Below are 21,313 nucleotides of genomic sequence, written 5' to 3' on the forward strand. Positions count from 1 at the left end.
TGTGATTGGACGGTGTATATTTTCTGAGTACATGAATATGCTGCATGGGATGTTATTGTAAAGTGGGAAGTCTTGTTGTTTACATGAAAATCATGATATTTCCATTAATAATGAGTTAATAAATCTCTTGTACAGTAAATTGCAAAGTTATTTCTTCCTCATTCAGGGTAAATAAAAATACATAGTTCTAAGGCACTATTACCTCAGTGGTAGATTCTATACAGAACAGATACCTTTAATCCCATTTGCAGCATCTTCAAGTATGCTTCATTATGATATCAATTTCAGTCCTTTGTAACCCATGCACACATGGAGTAAAAGGGAAAATATCTATTTCAAAATATATAAACACAAATACATATTTATTTAAAAAAGTTAACTTCCATACAAAAATGGGAATTTATTAATAAAATCACACATGTCACAATAAAAGAAACAACATACATGGTATGAGGCCTTGCTAAGAAGTCCATAGTTGCTACTGATGTTACATTTGTGAATATGTTCAAGACGCATCATGTTTAAAGCTTTAGTCTTCCCAATTTACTCAAGCTAAGAAACACACTTATTTACATAACTGTTACATTTAAGTGAATTACAAGAGCAAAAGCTGACTCCATAAGAAAACTACAATTTAAATCCTCATTATATATTCACTATACATTATCTGAGACATAAATGCTATTCCATGGTATTATGAACTTGAAGTGTATAAAACATCAATGTGTCATCAGTTTGGAATTTGCTCAGCAGTACAAGATACAAGCAAATATTCCACAAAAAATTACTGGTTTTCAAATATATATTAAAGTAATGCTTCTGTAACATAGATGTCCATTGACAAATAACTTATTTTCTCCTTTTTCCTCATTTCAGAGCTTATACACAGAAAACGTCTTTTCCTTTGGTGAACAGAAGTTACTGGTGTCACAAGTTGACTCTGCTGAGAGTTTGTTCATCTCTCATGGCTTCTTGTGACATTATTTTTCACCCTGAAAGGCAGGCAATTCTGATTCACTTACAAGCATTACAAAGATAGAAAAGAAATTTACATTATTATGAAACTACTTGTTTGCTATTTATGTTAAAAGTGATTTGAACTTAATGAAAATTCTTTCATTTCACCATACATTACTGTGACTGATATTCGCAAAACCTTTTACTGCAATCACTTTCAGTATCCTCAGTAAATATAATGAGTAACAAAGTGTGTGCAGTTGCTCATAGCCATCTATTTTACCAGTAAGGTGATATGGTAATGAAGCATAAAGCGCAAATAAAAAATTTTTGATTTAATGACTGAGATCTGAAGCAAGTACCACTTTACATTCTTCTTTCTATCTGAATGAAGTAATTTTACAGATACCATATTTATCATACTGTTTGGATGACATACTACATAATAATGTGTATTATATTGTAGCTGCAATTATGCCAAAAGCTTTCTACTGCTAATAATTTATCACCTATGTACCCTGTTAATTTTCACAGAACAACAACTTCATTCTAATATTATTTTTAATTATCATTATTACTCGAGGAGCATTCCCTATATTAATGTAGCTTCCAAAAGAAAGACAAGAAAAATACAAGTATATGAAAAATTGTGTTTGTGAAAGGGAATTAAAAATCTAACAGCACAAGCATGGAATGATAGTAATTGTACAGGATGCAATGGCTGTTTAAGCCCTGTTCAACTATTAGGACAAAAATCTTAAAATCAGATACAGTTGAAGGCACACTTAGATCGCTATATAAGAGAAGGAAATGCTGGTGGACATACTGCAATTTTGTCCAGGAAACTGAAATATTCCAGTTATGAATATAGTGAAGTGTTTCCACATAATTTCTGTTTTAGTATCAACTTTAATTTTGTCCATTTAAGTATATTGCAACAGTATCTGTGTAATGAACATAGCTCATAGCTGGGGAGAACAAATATGAAGTTTCAAATTTGAACTTATTGTGTGGTTGTGTAAAAATAAAGATGAATTAGAAAGTTAACACTCTCCTATCAACAGATCTGTAAGTTATTGAAAGAGCTCATAATGAATCAATAATAATACTGATCTGCTGATAATAAATTAATGAGTAAGTAACCAATGTAAATAAAGAAATATTTAATGATGAATGAAGGAAGACTGCTTGAAATATTCAAGTTATCTAGTTATAGTCTATCACATGGCTGTTGTATGCCACTCAACCTCTTCTGGGCTAATTTTTCCATTCTGTGAATCAAGTTTGTCAGCATCAAGTATTGCTGGCATTGCCATTTTCTCAAGTTCCCTTTTGCTCAAGTGGTTCACAATTCCAGCTCCAAGTGAATCTCCCAAAACATTTATGGTTGTACGGAAGCGATCCCTGAAATAAGAGTTTGCATTTAGAAAAGGAAGCTTTCATAACATTTAAAGTAAGCATATACTTAGATATTTGAAGTACCTACATATTATTATTTAAATGTAATAGGTAATTCCTACCAGTAACAAATGTTTGTCATCATGTAGTTACCAAAAGTTGCATAAATAAACTATTTATTGCAATTTGATATTGCACATGAGGTAAAATATTTTTCACCCATCACTTTTACAGTGAAGCAACAATAAAGAAACAGTTGTAAAAATGTGCTCTGCATGATGGATAAATACATGATGCATGACCCAAAAATTTTTATAATGTTTAATAATAACCCATTACTTAGTTCAGTATGCGACCATCTGGTTCTCTCATTTGCTAGAATTCACTGGAACACTGACAGTTATATTTAGAAATCAACTGTTTTTGTGTCTCCATCATTCTGCCTGAAGGTTTGTGGGACTTCAGCTGTTCACTTATGTAATAAAATGAAACACTGGCAGCTATCCTTTGGATGTTATTTATTATGTTGCAACCAGTTTCGGTGACTCAATAAACCATCTTCAGGTCTAAACATATGCTGAGTGGGTGAACTCCATTATATACATGATTCCATCACTGGCCAATGCCTGTGAACTTGCTTCCGTAGAGTACTGTAACAGTGATGATAGGTCTGCTTGGTTGCAGACGCAACATCACTGTTACAGTTTTCTACGGGAGTCAGGAAAACATCAAAAGGATGGCTGCACATGTTTAATTGTATTACATAAAACCCACTGTTGTGCACTTCAGTTGATATATTGTATATGAACAGGAGGTGCCATAACAGTGATAAATATAATGCAGTTGGGGAAACATCTTCCCCACATCATTCACAAATCTATACCTCTTGTTTGTTCACAGGATAACTGTCTGCAGCTAGGAGCAAAGCAAAAATTCTGAAGATTTCATGGTCAATACATGAGACTAACAAGGATATGTCGGTTCAGCACAAAGTTTTCATCTGCCAGAAAGTTTCAAATCAGTGCCTACTCTATTTCAGAGTGAAAATTCATTCTGGAAGGGGATTCATTGTCTTCAGTTTTATTCAGTACAGTATTATAATTAACAAAATAACTGAAAATTTAAAAGGTATTAAAAGTGGCATAGGCTCTGCAACTGAAGAGAAAAAATTGGTGTTCTCACATATGCTGATAATATTACCCTATTAGATGACACTGGAAATGAACTACAAGCTCCTACAACACAAATATTAAATGTTATTAAAATCATAGGTTCTCAGTCAGAGAGAGATAAAACAGTATTTGGTACTTCATTTTTACTTCGCATAAAAACTAATGCACTGCAACTTAGGAATGAGAACATAGCTTTCAAGGATACCAATGAATTTAATTAGGAGGATGAGATTAGTGTCTAACGTCCCATTGACCATAAGATTATTATGAATTTAATTAATTTGGCACCCTAATAACCTCAAAAACATCTAAAAGCCAAATAAAACCAGGAATGCAAAAAAGTCAGACAGATATAACTATTATCACACAACTGTTTTCTGAAGCAGTTTAATTTATGGGAGATCTTAATTACACTCTCATAACTAATTAATTGCATCAGTTTCAATCTACAGATCTGACAGCGGTATTCTGCAAAAAAAGAATAAATAAAATTACGGATGTCTTAATCTTATGTCAAAATCTTATGAAAAATATTTGGACCACAAGTGATAGCAATACTAATGACTGTATAATACTATAAAATGTTGAACTCTGTAATTCATATGAAGAATCAAACATAGTTGCAGAGCTTAAAGCCAAAAGACTGCAATGTCATTAGAACACAACCAAACAGGACTATCAAGATCAGAACACTAGTGTTTCCCACTGAAAATCAACCTCTTTGACACACACATAAAAGAAACTGTAACGATATTAAAATTGGTATGGGAAAGTTAAGGCAGTGTAGAGACTGGGAAATAACTTACGAAGACAGAACTAAGAGGCTCAGTGTTGATCTTTATGGAGTGGAGAGCCATATGGCTTGCAAAACTTACCAACAACAATAAAAATAACAGCTCTACCCATGATCATGGATGAACTGTAAGATTTTTAACTTAAATTTTCCAAGGAAACAATAGATGAAAAATGGAAAAGAATGTTTTCACCATGGAATCAAATTGTACAATAAACTGCAAATCCACAATCAAGGGTTATTTATTTAACCCTTTAACTGCTCTGGATGTATTAACACACATGCCTTTGTACCTCTCCCTGTGTGCTCTGAACGTGTTTACACATGCCACCAGTCCTCCTAACTGGTACTCTGAACGTGTCTACATGGGAAAAAAATACAATTCAACAACAAAATCGATAATAAGGAACCAATGCATTTTCCCTGTTCTTACCAAGGCCTCTTTCCACATTAGGAAAACAAATTTCTTCCACATACCTATTTTAGAAAAATTTTCACTTGCTCTGTGCTGCTCATATAGAAGGCATGTGACTAGTTTAGTAATTATTACTTTCAGGGGAAAAGAGATTAAGAAATACAATAATAAACTTGCTGTCAGGCATATACTTACAGCAGCCAGTCGACAGCTATGATAAGTGTCACATCTTCTGGAGGTAAACCAACTGTGTCAAGAACCATTACCATAGTAACCAGACCAGCTTGTGGAATTCCTGCTGCACCAATACTAGCTGCTGTTGCTGTTATGCTACAATTGCAAAAAAGTATTCAAGCTTATTATATGTACACTTTATAAAAATAAACTATATTTACTTTGATGGACCCACATTAAACATCCTCATACAAAAAGACAATTTCAGTATAATTATAATGACTACTCAAGGGATATGTATGTGAAAATAACATTATCTGTATCACTAAAGAAGGAAATATAGAATTTTAACATGGTGTTAACCTGTTTTTATCAGTCTTCCTCATGCTTTCCTGTCATAACCCTCCTACTTTGTGTTCAACATTTTTATCCATATAGCCCACTCAGTAACAACATATCTAATTGCACAAACATTAGGATTACTTTGGTTTAATTTGCAATTCAGACTAAGATATTCACTCCTGTCCTCAACAGTAAGAGTTAGGAATGGTGCAGGCATTCTGCATCACTGTTCTCAGTAAGGTCCTAGTGGAAGGGATGTGCCTTCAGCTTCCTCTAACATCTTATGAAGTTGTAACTCTTCACGCTTTCCCGGCGATCTAATGACATCTTGGGTTGTCGGGTGTTCTGCCGGATATCAGCGTCGTACTTGCACGATATTTTGGTCACGTAGCTCGTGGCCTTCATCAGGTGCGACCTGAGACTGCTCCTCGAGTGCACCTGGTACAGTATTTATGCCTATGGCCTATGACCCCCCAGGAGCAGGTCTGGTGGGCGCGGACCGCAGAGGGAACACCTAGAACCACAGCGGACGGAAAACGGAGCAGCAACACTCCGGCAGGTCGCAGGGAATGGGCGCGGACCACAGAGGAAGCGCCTGCAGCCGTTGGTGGAGGGGGAGGCCATAGGCATAAATACTGGACCAGGTCCACTCAAGAAGCAGTCTCAGGTCGCACCTGATGGAGGCCACGAGCTACATGACCGAAATATCGTGCAAGTACGACACTGATATCCGGCAGAACACCCGACAACCCAAGATGTCTTATGAAGTTTCTAGTGTGTATCTGTGTTACATAGATGTTATATTTGTGTTGTATTGTTATGGACAGGTGTGGGGCACAAAAAAAGGAATAAGATGGACAATGACCAGCAGATAATCTACACAGTTTTAATAGAATTAAGAGGCAGCAGATTTTAACATCCCTCAATCATCCATCAAAATGCCATACACTCTCACATCATGATACACTGTGGAGAGGTTTGAGATACTATCAGGAACTTGGTATATAACACAGTAAAATTAAAAGTTTTGCCACTCCATTCCCCAGTGGACAAATACTGGGGAATAAAAATTCAAACAAGCTAACAGAATATTTACATTAGTTCAGGAATTTCTTCCATGATCTCTTATTGCTCTCTTAACTACCACATAAGTATCCTAGCTCCTACAATATTCTGCACAATTTGGTTTCCAGTTGAACGTCCTTACTGATGCATGTATGTGCTTGGGAACAAGGAAAGAAGGAAAACTACAGATTAACATCCCACTGATATCCAGGTCATTAGAGACTGAGCACAAGCTCTGTTTCAGGGATCGGGAAAGGAAAGTGTCCAAAGGAACCATCATGGCATTTACATGCAGGAATTTATGGAGATCACAGAAAAACTAAGGAAGCATAGCTGGACATGGATTTGAACTATTGTCCTTCTGAATGTGAGTCGAGTGTGCTAACCACTGTGCCACCTCATTCAGTTGCCAGTCTTGTAACAAGCTGCAATTAAAACTGACCAGAAGAATCTAGAATGGATGCTTCAGTAGTGCAATGGAATAATCTTTGTAGCTACTAGATTTTATAGCAACCAGGTGATTGTATTAAGTATAAAATTTGGGGACTTCATTCTGAGATATATTTTGTCCGGAAGGTGTATTCAGACTGAGAAGTGGTGATGGGAAGAAAATTCATATATGATTTTCCACTGCGTAGCATCTGTGAACACTGGTGACAATAGAGATATCAGTGGTGGGGAACATCCCTGTAAAATTGCACAGTGCTCATTGCTGAAAAAACTTATGTCTTGTTACAGTGTGACGCTCCCAACAGCTTGACATTTGCATCAGGTAGTAAAAGAGAGGCTTCATAGCCTATTGAGAGAAGGCTGTATGTTTTGTAACAGATGTGCTTTTTGCAGTTTACTTGACTACACTTATGATATTTTCCTGAGGCTGGAACATTTAATGGTGATTTCTTACACACAGAACAAAATAATGTCACTAACAACAAAAGATTTGTTTATGTGACACTATTGATCTAAAGAAATTAATAGTTAATATAATAGTTACATTTTCAGTGGGCACTGAAACATTGTGATTGGCATACAGACCAGTGGATATGAATTGCCTGGTAAAATGAATCGCATTTTATGACATATTTACAGCAGTGCAGTTCCACACATTCATCTGGGTATGCAGACACAGAATTTATGGTAGTATTATGCTATGGGAGATTTTTATTTGGCGCCATCTGGAATCTGTGGTTTGAAAGATGGCACAAAGAGACCTGTAATTATCTAAGTATTGCTGCAACATTAAGGATGTGGTCAAAACTTCAACCAGGAACTTAAAAATTGCATTAATTTATGTAATTTTATCAGTTAAATACAGGATTGGAGTTTTTATCCTCATACAGATTTAGAATGAATCACACTTAAGACCCGAACATAACCATTGTATTATAAATTTCGACCTTGATTTCTTATGCACTTAGTGCTTCCAAATAAAGAAATAAATTGTTGATACCTAGGTAATTAGAGACGTTGTATGTGAAATAGTGATAGGGAAATGTAGCAGCTCTGAGTAGTCAAGAACATGGCTGGGAATCAGTCATACCATTTTGAAGGAACTATACTCCCATATACTAAAAGGAATGTATGGAAAATATAAATCTGGAAGACCCCCAAAGGGACTTGAACCCTACTGTTCATGAGTACAAACTCAGTGTCTGAACCATTGTGCTATGTGCTTGGGTTGTGCTATATTTGGCATAATGTGTGCACTAAACTATTCTACAAGGAAAATTAAAAATGAACATCTTAAAAGATGTCAATGTCCACATACATAATCTGCACACTACTCTGAAATTTGTGACAAATGGTACCACATGTTAAGGTTTTTTTGTGTTCCTTGTATAGAGAATGCAGAAAAACTGATTGCTTAAATGCTTCTGTGCTTGCTGAAATTATTCTAACCTGGTCTTAACGGTCCCTATGGGTCCAATACTTTTGGGCATGACGAATATATTTAGTTCATTGATGTAATACAGTTTGTTGAAAGTAAGTAGGCTTTTGCAGAATAATTAGTATCTACATTCAAATGTGTGCCAGTTTGGGTTTTCCATCATTTCTGCAACACTTTCTTTTACTCAAACAAACCTATAGCCAATCATGCTACCATTCCTTGTGTACATTCATTATAGCCTTTTAGTCTAGTTAGGTGCTGGGACTCAGATACTTGAACAATATTTTAAGATGGGAAGCACAGATAATTTGTAAGCTGTCTCCTTTGTGGACTAACTCCATTTTTTCAGTATCCTACCAAAGAATCAAAATCTGCCACCAATCCTACCTACAACTGAGCTTATGTGACCATTGTTTCAAATGCCAACAAAATGTTACACTCAGTTATTGGCATGAGTTCACCAATTTCAACTTTGATGTTCAAGTCATAGGATACTAGTTTTCTGCATTTTGTGAAGTGCACAATTTTACATTTCTGAACATTTTTTAACAAGTTACTGATCTTCATACCACAATGGTATCTTAACAAGATTTGACTGAATATGAGGAACTCAGATTCAAAAGAGGCTTTGTCCACAAAATAAAAAAAAACAAAGAGTGAAGTACAGTTGTCAGCATATTAGATTCATCCTGTGGTCTCAGTACTTTGTTTGGCATCAAAAAATTTTTGTCACTGTCATATTGGTATCTGAAAGTTGACTGTTCATTAAGAAAGCAACTTTGACCACTGCTGTATTCATCAAAATGGTTCAAATGGTTCTGAGCACTATGGGACTTAACATCTGAGGTCATCAGTCCCCTAGAACTTAGAACTACTTAAACCTAACTAACCTAAGGACATCACACACAGCCATGCCCGAGGCAGGATTCGAAACTGCGACCGTAGCAGTCGCGCGGTTCTGGACTGAAGCGCCTAAAACCGCTCGGCCACCACGGCCGGCTGCTGTATTCATCAAAGAGTACTGTATCACCTACAGCCAATCTGACTACTACCATCATGCATTGCATCATCAGCTATAGTAGAATCAAGTAGAAGCAAATATTACAGGGTTATTATTCATGTGAACCTTATTAATATGGATTCTTGTGAACAGTAGTTATGTGGAGAATGCAGTAAAGGTACTAGAAAGACAATCAGTTTCATCAGCAAGATGAGCAGAAAAAAGAAAGAGGTAAGGAAAGGTTTTGGACAAACTGTTCATTCCTTTTACACAAAACAAAAAAAAATCACAAATGTTTTTGTGTAAACAGTTCAAACCTTCAGATTTTTCCTTTGTAAGGAAAAAGTATCATTCTCTGATAAAGTCTTTCAAGATAATTTTATTGCTTCCAAACTTATCATTGGATGAATTAATAGAAGATGACGTTGACAAACAGTAAATAAAGAACCACAAGCATACAATCTGAAATTTGTCTTATTAACAAAACTTGGAATGCCAGTGAATGCTTGCAAGAAATGTTTTATGTCTCTGCCTTTGGTATAACCAGAAGGACTAAGAAATATTGGACATAAGGTTAAATGTGGTGAACCTTTAACAGAGAAGTGAGGTGGTAACAGAATGTCTAGCAAGATTATACAGAAGAAGTAAAGTATGTATCATATGTGAAGAACCTTAAAGGCCATGAAAGTCATTACAGTATCCAAATGTTGAAGAGAATCGAGGATATACTTAGATTGTTCACTTAATACAAGCAAACTGTACAAAATGTGTATCAGAGATTCAGTTGTTGTACTTAAAGACAGCTTTGTAATATTTCACCAAATTTTTTTATTAGGATTCAACCTTGGTTTTAAAACACCAGCATCTAATATTTGTAACTATTGTGCAGAATTAACATTCTTTATCAAAACCACCGAAAATCCAGGAAAATCTAATTACATGATAGAAAAAAAGAACATTTTGAAATTACAAAAACAAGTCTTGCACACATAATATGTAAAAGAGGTCATAGGGAGCACTGTCGTCTTCTTTTTTCCAGACTCAGAATACTTACAACTATATATTAAGACATTTGTGTGTCTGCACCCTATATCAAAAATATTATTTCAGAATTTGCTGCCAGATGGGAGATACATGAACACAAAACCAGAGCTAAGGGTAATTTAGACATGCCACGCCACAGATTAGCAAGAACAGGAAATTTCCACGAAGTAAACCCACTCAAATGTTCAATGAACTGCCAATTCATTTCAGTATATGGATACTTTTTTTTAAAATTAAGTGGTACAGATGGCTGTCAGATCGTCCATTTTATGACATTAAAGAATTCTTTGAGATGCCTGAGGAGGATATTAGCATTTATAAGTTTTCTGTAGTTGAACATATTATTTTGTGGTTTGGTTAAGTCATGTGCAATTACATAGTGTGTACAATACAGAATACACTATATAAAGGGTATACTATACTATACTACACTTTACTATATTATAATATAGCTTACTGCATGAACTTTTAGAAACTATCCTGGTGTAATTTAGTACACTGTCATGCTTAAAATGTATACTATAATGTATTGACATTAGTTTATTTTATTATTGTGTACGTACTACTACATCCTGTATGATGAAGCCAATATAATTGTAAAATGATCTATGGTGAATAAAATTCTTGATTCAAGTAGTGACTTGGTGGATGTTGGTTTTCCATTTCTCCCTGTATGCAATATATATATATTCGACTTGGTGCGTCTTTAAACACGAAACACTTCATATCTCTTGCTTATGGAAGCATGCACTACACCAGTACCAACAACTTGCCCACTTTAGAATTCACCTAGCTGCGACAGTATGCACTCGCACCTACACATAACACTGTTCTGACCAGGACTGCCCACCAACTCTCCAAGCCAAGCAGAAATATATATATACACACACACATTTTTTTGATTATTTGAGATATTTGCCATTAATTTGAAGAAGCTCTACATCTTGGAAAGTATGGTAGCTGATATAGAACATTTTACCAGAATAAATTATAGGAAACTTAATGCAACGCATGTAAAGATCTAAGTCCATTTTGTCGTGGAATGCAAGGGCAACAGTAATAGACAGAACACTAAAATACTTGCAATTTATTTATTTTTTCACCTTAGTACAGGGTTCTAGATGTCGAAAACTTTGATTCTACACTACTGACCACGTGTATATAACATACAAAAGGTTCAGAAAATTCGGACTTTTGTGACCCTCTCCTCCACCTATCCCATCCCTTCCCCTTTTCGAATATCCGCCTACTGGACTATAAAGGCAGTAGGTATCAGCGCCGCGTTCCTTGACTTTCGGCATATTTTCGGTACAATTCCGCACTGCTACCTAATTAACGAAATTCGAGTATACAGGGCATTAGACCAGCTTTGTTATTAGGCTGTGGGGTTCCTAGGAAATAGAACACAAAATGCCATCCTCAACAGAGAGAAACCTTCAGACGTAAAAGTAGCTTCGGGCGTACCCCATGAGGGTGTTACAGGAACATTACCACTCTCAGTATATGTAAATGTCATATCTACATGTAAATGCATAACTCCACAACACATCACATGATGCTTGGCAGAAGATACCTTGAGCCACAGCTAGTCTTTTCCTTTCCTGTGCCAGTAGCAAATGGAGGGAGGGAAAAACGACTATTTACATGCCTCCATAAGTGCCCTATTTTCATACATTCTGCAGTCGTTTTCAAATACCGGTTCCACAAGTTTTCTCAATAGTGTTTCGCGAAAAGAACGTTGTCTTCACACCAATGATTTCCATTTGAGTTCACGAAGCATCTTCAGAATACAAGCGTGTTGTTCGAACAGACCGATAGCGTATCTAGCAGCCCGCCAGTGAACAGCTTCGATGTCTTCCTTTAATCCGACCTGGTGGGGATCCTAAACACTGGAACAATACTGAAGAATGGGTCGCACTAGTGTTCTATACGCAGTCTCCTTTACTTTCATAAAACTCACCCAAAAACCCGAAGTCGACCATTCGCCTTCCCTACTAATGTCCTTGTATGCTCAATACATTTCATATTTCTTTGCAACTTTACACCTAGACATTTAACCGACCCGACTGTGACAAGCGGCACATTACCGATGCTGTGTTGAAGCATTAAGAGATTGTTTACCTTGATTATCTGCATTAACTTACAAAAAAAATGGTTCAAATGGCTCTGAGCACTATGGGACTTAACATCTGAGGTCATCAGTCCCCTAGAACTTAGAACTACTTTAACCGAACTAACCTAAGGACATCACACACATCCATGCCCGAGGCAGGATTCGAACCTGCGACCGTAGCGGTCACGCGGTTCCAGACTGAAGCGCCTAGAACCGCACGGCCACACCGGCCGGCATTAACTTACATTTTTCTACATTTGGGGCAAGCTGCCGTTACAACTAGAAATTTTATTTTTACAGCTCGTATTCTCCTACAGTCACTCAACGACGACACCTTCCCATACACCATAGAACCATCACACAACCTCAGATTGCTGCTCACCCTGTCCGGAAGGTCATTTACATTTATGGGGAGCTTCCATGGGGCACTCCTGATGAAACGCTTGTCTCTGATGAACACTCGCAGTCGGGGACCACATACGGGGTTTTATTGGTAGCCTTCAAGCCAGTCACATATCTGGGAACCGTACATGTATACTCGTACCTTCGCCAACAGTCTGCGGTGGGGAACAGTGTCAAACACCTTCCGGAAATCTAGTAATGTGGAATCTGCCTGTTGTCGCTTGTCGCAGGCTAAGGTGTGAGACCCGGGAATAAGTGTATGGAGTGACTTAATGTGGAACGGCCATATTGTAGGAAAGACAGATGTTAGACTGACATTCGTTGAAAGAAATGAGGAAGTGTAGCCCATCCACGGAGGAGGTAGCGTACAAAACTCCTGTTCCACCGAAAGTTTGGTATTGCCATCAGTCTGGGAGACGCAAAACAAACAATTAATATAAGAAGTAGAGAAGATACAAAGAATAGTAGCTCGCTTCGCCACAGCGCTACAGGTTCGTTCAATAAGCGCGAAACAATCACGGAGATGCTCATTCAGCTGCCGTGTCAGACTTACAGGAAAGGCGTTGTGCATCAGTGTTAAAATTCCGCAATCGTACTTTCCCAGAATAATCAAACAACATATTTCTTCCTCTTACGTACTGGTGTATATCGCGAAACGATAATGAAGATAGAATTAGAGAGAATCGAGTTCACACGGATGCTTACCAACAATCGCTCTTCTGTCGCACCATTCGCGACTGGAAGAGGAAAGGGAAAAGTGCCAGTGCGACACAAAGCGTCCTGCACCACATACCGTAAGTAGGCTTGAGTAATATAGGCCTATGTATTGATGCAGAATCCGCATCATCGTTTGGGAAACCACAGCCTTTAACTGCCCTACAATTCTGTGTTTTTTTGGATCCCTGAACAATTTGTGATTCACTGATATCGTCATCATTGTTAGCCTTTCTTCGAAGTCAGGGGGTCATGATCTTCTAGCAGAAGGATGCCCACGCGCTCACTACTTGCGTTACTCAACGAATTTTTCAGGATGTTTATCAACTTCCCTCAGTTGCACGATCACCAGACCTGTCTGCCATTTAGGATGAGAGACGTCTCAGGAAGGCGATGTATTCCGGTGACATCTAGCCAATTACGACAACACGTGGAGGAAACGTTAAACACCATCACCTTAGAAGACATCAGGTACCTCTAATTGTGTCTGAGGACAAGGGAACCAAAACTTTGCAGCCAGAAGTGGTTTTACGGGATACGGAAATCATTGTCAAAGACAGTATGTCCACGAGTCTGTGACCATGGTATTACGAATATACTGCGTATAATCCGTACAATATGTAAACCAAAAGATATACAGGTGGGATCATCGGTACAGGGTATCATTTTACACAAGTGTGTTTGCTGCCACGTAATGTTAAATGTCAATGACAAACGTACCTCTGCCTGAATGAACATAGAGAGCAAGATACCATACTCATAAGGTTACAGTACTTTTTTCCTCACCAATCAACACCACCTTGATACCAGGCGTAAATTTGAGGATGGTTTCGCCGCGCGGGATTAGCCGAGCAGTCTAAAGCGCTGCAGTCATGGACTGTGCGGCTGGACCCGGCGGAGGTTCGAGTCCTCCCTCGGGCATGGGTGTGTGTGTTTGTCCTTAGGATAATTTGGGTTAAGTAGTGTGTAAGCTTAGGGACTGATGACCTTAGCAGTTAAGTCCCATAAGATTTCACACACATTTGAACATTTCTTTGAGGGTGGTTTCGTGCTTCTAAGTGGTACTGAGAATAATAGCGTAAATAGTACTGCTGTGTCCAAACTTGTTTCTATGGAGTCACGAAAAACCCATGAAAATAAATAATCAATTCAACCCTTACCGAGATAATCGTGGAAAATAGTCTCAAGTATTATTTCCTGCTAACATGTCAGACTTCAGAAAATTGCCCTGGCTGATCTCATATCATCAATCAAAGGATAACTCACATAATTAAAACTTTCAGCTACTCTAAGAAGTCATAATAATAACATCTACTCATCCACAGCTAAATTTAAATTGAAAGAAAAAGAAGCAACTTCCTCTCAAATTCGTTTCCGTCATTGCGGTGATGTACTTACCTCACTGCAATTAGCTGGCCAAGACTGAGTCCAACGTTTCGAACTTGTGAAATAAAAATGGCAGCAACTGCTTCATAAAGGGCCGTTCCGTCCATGTTTATTGTTGCTCCAATCGGCATAACGAAACGAGACACTCTAGTATCAACATCGTTCTTCGTCTCCAGTAATCGCATGGATACAGGAAGCGTTGCATTGCTGAAACGTTTTTTTGTGTAATTAATTATTATGGTTTACTTACTCACTTGGTACTAGATCAGAAAGTACTACAAACGCTATAGACTTCCAAACTAACATAAATGAATGTCATTTATCTCTGAAATTCCTCTGGTATTTCCTCTTACCTTGAAGCAGTACCAAATGCGGTGAACAATGCCTGGCTAAGGTTTGCAATAAATCGGAAAGGAAGCTTCCTAGTAGCAACAGTGTAGTAGATTGGCAAGATAATGAAACCATGGATAAACAGCCCAAGCATGACAGTCATGAAGTACATTCCCAGCTGCCCAACAATAACTTCAAAGCTTTCCATTTCCAATAGTTTTCCAGCAATCAAGAAAAATACACCAATCGGTGAGATCCTGGGAACATAAAAATTTTTCATTTGGCAATTTCACTAAGCAACATATAATTAGACCGTTAATAAAGGAAGATCTGTGAAACATACCAGATAACCCAGTTTGTTATGATCATCATGGCAGCTCCCAAGGAACAGAAGAAGTCAAGAAGGGGTTTTCCTGAGTCGCCCATCCTGCTAAGAGTTATTCCCATAACAACAGAGAACACAACGAGACCCATAAGATTTGGTTGTTCTTCAGACTTCTTTGTTATTTTCCAGTCGTACAACGTCAAGTTCCGACCTGTAAGTAACAAAATGTTTCTTTTATTAAGTTTTGAAAATCATTTTATAACCAGAGAATAATAAACAAGAAAAAACAATTTAACAGCAATTTTTGTAACAGTTGGGAATTTTGGCTCTGCATGTCACTGTGCTTACTACAACAGAAGTAATACTGAAAGAAGTAAAGGCCATGTAATTACATACGTGTATCATTAAATCTATTCATGTAAGATAAAATGAACTATAGGCAAACTGAAAAGTCAAGGGACTCAAAATGGTATAAAAATGTTCCATTTTTAATTATACACATCGCTAAGAAGTCGTCACAAAGGAGCAAGCAGGATTAGTAAGGAATTTGAATAAAATCCTATTTTGCCTTAGGCTGCGTTATTATGAAAACCTAATGACGCTGCCAAATACGATTTCATTCATATTGATAACGGACGTGGAAGCCTCCATACTTATAATAACGAACAGAGTTTTTGGATAAGGCGAGGAAATTCTCAGCGTAGTAAGCAGTAATGCGAAAGACGAAATTATGGAAGACCAAACGTTTAGTTACCCGGGAGAATAGAACTGGGTGTATCAGGAAAGTTGACACCGAAGACTTGGATCCGTAAGCTAGAGGAGGCGTACCAGTTGGCCAACAGCATCTGACCACTGACTTTGCTGACCAACAAAGTGAAACACTTCACAACAGACATCCGCCCAGAAGCTCTCCAACCCCTTGAACGTCTAACTTTGAACAGTAAAGGATTGGCAGAGTAAACTCCAGAAAGGGAAGATATTTAGGAATTTCCTGCAAGCAATCAGGAGCCAAGGGAGTATGGGAGACCACCCAACCACGGTTCTACACGTGCACCGAAAAATTAACGGACAGTACCAGGAAGAATCGTATAATAGTATTATTATTATTAGTAGTAGTAGTAGTAGTAGTAGTAGTAGTAGTAGTGGTGGTGTGGCTCAGTGGTTGAGTGCAAGTATTGCAACTGTGTGTCTATAACCTACTCCAGTTATCCAACCAGAAAACAAGGTGATCCAAACCACGTGACGTTCCTGGCGACTCCTTACATCGTTGATAGACGAAGGTTAGATGAAAATGAGACTGAAAATTCCAGTGGTCAGACCGGGATTCTATCCCGCGACATCTCTGTTTCCAGAGTCCGTTCCCTTAGCTGAGTGGTCAGGGTGTCTGCTTGTCTTGCAGGGGGCCGGGTTCGATTTCTGGCCAGATCGAAGATTATCCCCGCTCGGGGACTGGGTGTTGTGTTTTCTTCACTACCGTTTCATCATCATCATCATTATCAAATCATCATCATCATCATCATCATCATTATCATCATCATCATCGACGTGCAAGTGGCCGAATGTGGCGTCAACTGAAAAGACTTGCAACTCTGCGGCAGAACTTCGCCAGCTTGGGACTCCCGGCCCTCTACATCTATATAGTTACTCCGCAAGCCACCGTGTGGTGCGCGGCGGAGGATATCTTGTGCCACTACTTGTCACTTCCCCTCCTGTTCCACTCGCGAATAGAGCGAGGGAAAAACGACCGTCTGTACGCCTCCGTTTGAGCCCTAATTTCTCATATCGTATGTTCGTTGTCCTTACGCGCGATGTATGTTGGTGCCAAATGATGGTTCTCTAAATTTTCTCAATAGTGTTTCTCTTAAAGAAAGTCGCCTTCCCTCATGGGATTCCCATTAGAGTTCCAGAAGCGTCTCCGTAACACTTACGCGTTGTTCGAACCTACTGGTAACAAATCTAGCTGCCCGCCTCTGAATTGCTTCGATGTCTTCCTTCAGTCCGACCTGGTACGGGTACCAAATACTAGAGCAGTACTCAAGAATAGGTCGCACTAGTGTCCTATATGCGGTCCCCTTTACAAGTGAACCACTCTTTCGTAACATTCTCCCAATAAACCGAAGTTGACCATTTGCCTTCCCTACCAGTGTTTGCACACGCTCGTTCCATCTCATATCGCTTTGCAGATATTTAAACGACTTGACAGCGTCAAGCAGGACACCTGTAATACTGTATCCGAACATTACAGGTTTGTTCTTCCTACTCATCCGCATTAACTTACATTTTTCCACATTTGTGTGTGTGTGTGTGTGTGTGTGTGTGTGTGTGTGTGTGTGTGTGTGTGTGTGTGTGTGTGTGTGTGTGTGCCGACATTAGCGGAAGTTGGTTTAAGTTAGATTAAATAGTGTGTAAGCCTAGGGACCGATGACCTCAGCAGTTTGGTCCCATCAGACCTTACCACAAATTTCCAGTATCAATTACACCAACTGGAAATTTTGTCTAAGTCGTCTTGCATCTTCCTACAGTCACTCAACTTCGACACCTTACCGTACACCACGGCATCATCAGCAAACAATTGCAGATTTCCGCCCACTCCGTCCGCCAAATCATTTATGTGTATAGAAAACAACAGTGGTCCTATCACACTTCTCTGGGGAACTCCTGATAATACCGTTGTCTCTGATGAACACTCCCCGTCGAGGACAACAGAGTCGATTCTGTTATTTAAGAAGTATTCGAGTCACATATCTGTGAAATTATTTCATATGCTCGTACTTTCATTAACAGCCTGCAGTTGAGCACCGTGAAAGATGTTTTCCGGAAATTTAGAAATATGGGATCTGCATGTTGCCCTTCATCCGTAGTTTTCAGTATATCATACGAAAGAAAGGGCAGTGTCATACTATCATTTTTCTTTTTGTTTCCAGGCACGCGCTTTACGACTAGACTGCCAGGCCCGACAGAACAAGTTGAATGACGCTTTATGGACAGATCTGAAGGCTGAATCCCACCTACTAATCAAGGAGCTTCTCACTGACTGTAAGAATAAAAATATCAAAATACTACGATTAAGAAAACTGGCTAAAGGTACGTTCAAATTCTACATAACGGAAGGTTACATCAAAAACTGAATGCCACCATGAGAGTTCTCGGGAAGAGGAGGTTCCAGAACAAACTACACCGTAAGAAGACAGGCGCCCGCTGGACTCAGGAGAGAAATATACTACGTAGCTAGAGAATACGTGATTTCTGGGCACATATCGAAGCCCAGTGCTTGCAAAAACAGAGTGAAATGTCGCCATCGCTGAGACACTCTAGTTGAAAATAGGGGGAGCGAGGTTCAGATGTCCCTTTGTATATCCAAATTTTCTTATGCCGTTGTTTTTCATTAAATGGATTAAGGAAACTGACGACATAGTTTCCCCTTATCAAAACGAGGCCATTCTCCTTCCCCAAGCTTTTGAGTTTCATTTCACAAGGCCTCGTCGGAGAAGGAGCGTTATTTCCCTCCCTTCCTTATTTCCGAGCAAGAAACTTTAATATCATGAACCTTCGGATGATTACAAAATAATGAAATTAATAACTGGCTGACACAACGAGCTTCATAAAATGTCATGAAAGGAGTGCATTAAGGCTGGCTGCAACCAAAAATAAGGTTACCATCGTCGTTTTTCAGCTGGATTTAAAGCGAGCGATACACAAGAATCATAACCTGCGTGCTTTTAAATCGTCATAAATTTTCGTCACACCTGTTCCCAATAAAACTGGAGGAATCTTCAATATATGAGACCTTTCGTGAAGGAGACATTCATACTTTTATTACTTCCATGCAACAGGTACACAACGCAACAAAGTCTTTAATATAATTCTTACCTCTGTCATTCAACAACATAGCAATCTCATTAAATGCAACGTTTAAACACTTAAAGATACGCGATTTGACTATATAGACATGCTGAGTTGTAGATCCATTGATATTTTATATATCAGCGTTGTTCAATCCATTATCTCCTGAAGAGTCGCTATGATGATAAGATCGAGCACGAGCAACACAAAAAAATTGCCTACAAACAATTTTCAACTTAAGGAGCCCTTTTCAACAAAAGTACTTTTTATTGTCTTCCTCTTTGAAATTATGAATGCAACTGCGTTTTCGCTGGCTTCCAGCGCATTCCAAGCAATTTATCTAGAACATCTAAGACTCGACCCTCACCCCCTTCTCTTTTTTAAACGGGTGTTTGGTTGTTTGGTAACTTCTAGATCTCTGTGTGAGGTATAGAAACTTTGTTTTGTTTTAGCGATGTCGAAAGGGAATTACACACTTAGTTTTTAAATGGCGATTAATGAAACATGGATTGGAAAACGTATGAAAATTTACACTTTGTAGGTTTACTGGATCACAGTGCGGCAGAAACCAACGGCCAATATGAAAAGAAATATACGTACGGCTAGCTTCCTGTTAGTAACTTCGTCTCCATAGGTCACGGACGTTACGCTGCAGTAAGAGGAGGCACAACAACGACTTTCGTGTAGTGATATTCTTTTTAGCGACCGTCCCGGCTTCACACGAGTAGCACTAAATCCACTATGTGATCAAATGTATCCGGACATCTGGCGCCGGACATTTGGCGCCCTCCATTGGTAATGCTGGAATTCAATAAGGTGTTGGCCCCCCATAGCCTTGATGACAGCTTCCGCTCTCGCAGGCATACGTTCAGCCAGGAGCTGGAAGATTTCTTGAGGAATGGCAGCCCGTTCTTCACAGAATGCTGCACTGAGGAGAGGTATCTATGTTGGTCGGTGGGGGCTTGGCACAAAGTCGGCGTTCCGAAACATCCCAAAGGTGTTCTATAGGATTCAGGTCACGACTCTGTTCAGGCCAGTCCATTACAGGCATGTTACTGTTGTGTAACCACTCTGCCACAGGCCGTGCTTTATGAACAGGTGCTCGATTGTGCTGAAAGATGCAATCACCATCCCCGAATTGCTCTACATCAGTGGGAAGCAAGAAGGCGCTTAAAACATCATTGTAGGCCTGTGCTGTGATAGTCCTAAGTAAAACAATAAGGGGTGCAAGCCCCTTCCATGAAAAGCACGACCACAGCATTACACCACGGCCTCCGAATTTTACTGTTGGCACTACACACGCTGGCAGATGACTTTCACCGAGCATTCGCCGTACCCACACCCTGCCATCGGATCGACACATTGTGTACCGTGATTCGTCACTCCACACAACGTTTTTCCACTGTTCGGTCGTCCAATGTGTACGCTCCTTACAACAAGCGAGGCGACGTTTGGCATTTACCGGCGTAATGTGTGGCTTATGAATAGCCTCTCGACCATGAAATCCGTTTTCTCACCTCCCGCCTAAATGTCATAGTACATGCAGTCGATCCTGATGCAGTTTGGAACTCCTGTGTGATGGTGTGCATAGATGTCTGCCTATTACATATTACGACCCTCTTCAACTGTCGGCGGTTTCTGCCACTCAACAGACGAGGTAGGCCTGTACGCTTTTGTGCGGTACGTGTACATGTTTCTACTTGACTACCACATCTGAAACAGTGGACCAAGGGATGTTAAGGAGTGCGCAAATCTCGCGTACAGACGTATGACCCAAGGGACACCCAATCACTTGACTAAGTTCGAAGTCCGTGAATTCCGCGGAGCGCCCCATTCTGCTCTCTCACAGTGTCTCATGACTAATGAGGTCGCTGACATGGAGTACCTGGCAGTAGGAGGAAGCACAATGAACCTAATATTAAAAACTTATGTTTTTGGGGGTGTCTGGATAC

At 39.0% G+C, this 21,313-nt stretch overlaps 1 protein-coding gene across 2 annotated transcripts in view; it reads right to left on the reverse strand.

The window, feature by feature from the left end:
- Nucleotides 1–343: 343 nt before the first annotated feature.
- LOC124721299 (excitatory amino acid transporter 1) overlaps nt 344–21,313 on the reverse strand; it is a 700,822-nt gene continuing 679,852 nt past the window's right edge. The window contains exons 5-10 of one of the 2 annotated variants that reach the window (XM_047246208.1): nt 15,537–15,729; nt 15,217–15,450; nt 14,876–15,070; nt 4,931–5,065; nt 2,205–2,361; nt 344–992 (exon numbers count right to left, since the gene is read on the reverse strand). In XM_047246208.1, coding sequence (XP_047102164.1) covers nt 981–992; nt 2,205–2,361; nt 4,931–5,065; nt 14,876–15,070; nt 15,217–15,450; nt 15,537–15,729 — 926 coding nt within the window. In that variant the 3' untranslated portion in view covers nt 344–980. Of the gene's footprint in view, nt 2,362–4,930; nt 5,066–14,875; nt 15,071–15,216; nt 15,451–15,536; nt 15,730–21,313 lie in introns of both variants that reach the window. The other variant, XM_047246207.1, reaches the window with a different exon arrangement.

This window comes from Schistocerca piceifrons, chromosome X (genome assembly GCF_021461385.2).
Source record: "Schistocerca piceifrons isolate TAMUIC-IGC-003096 chromosome X, iqSchPice1.1, whole genome shotgun sequence".
Lineage (NCBI taxonomy): Eukaryota > Metazoa > Arthropoda > Insecta > Orthoptera > Acrididae > Schistocerca > Schistocerca piceifrons.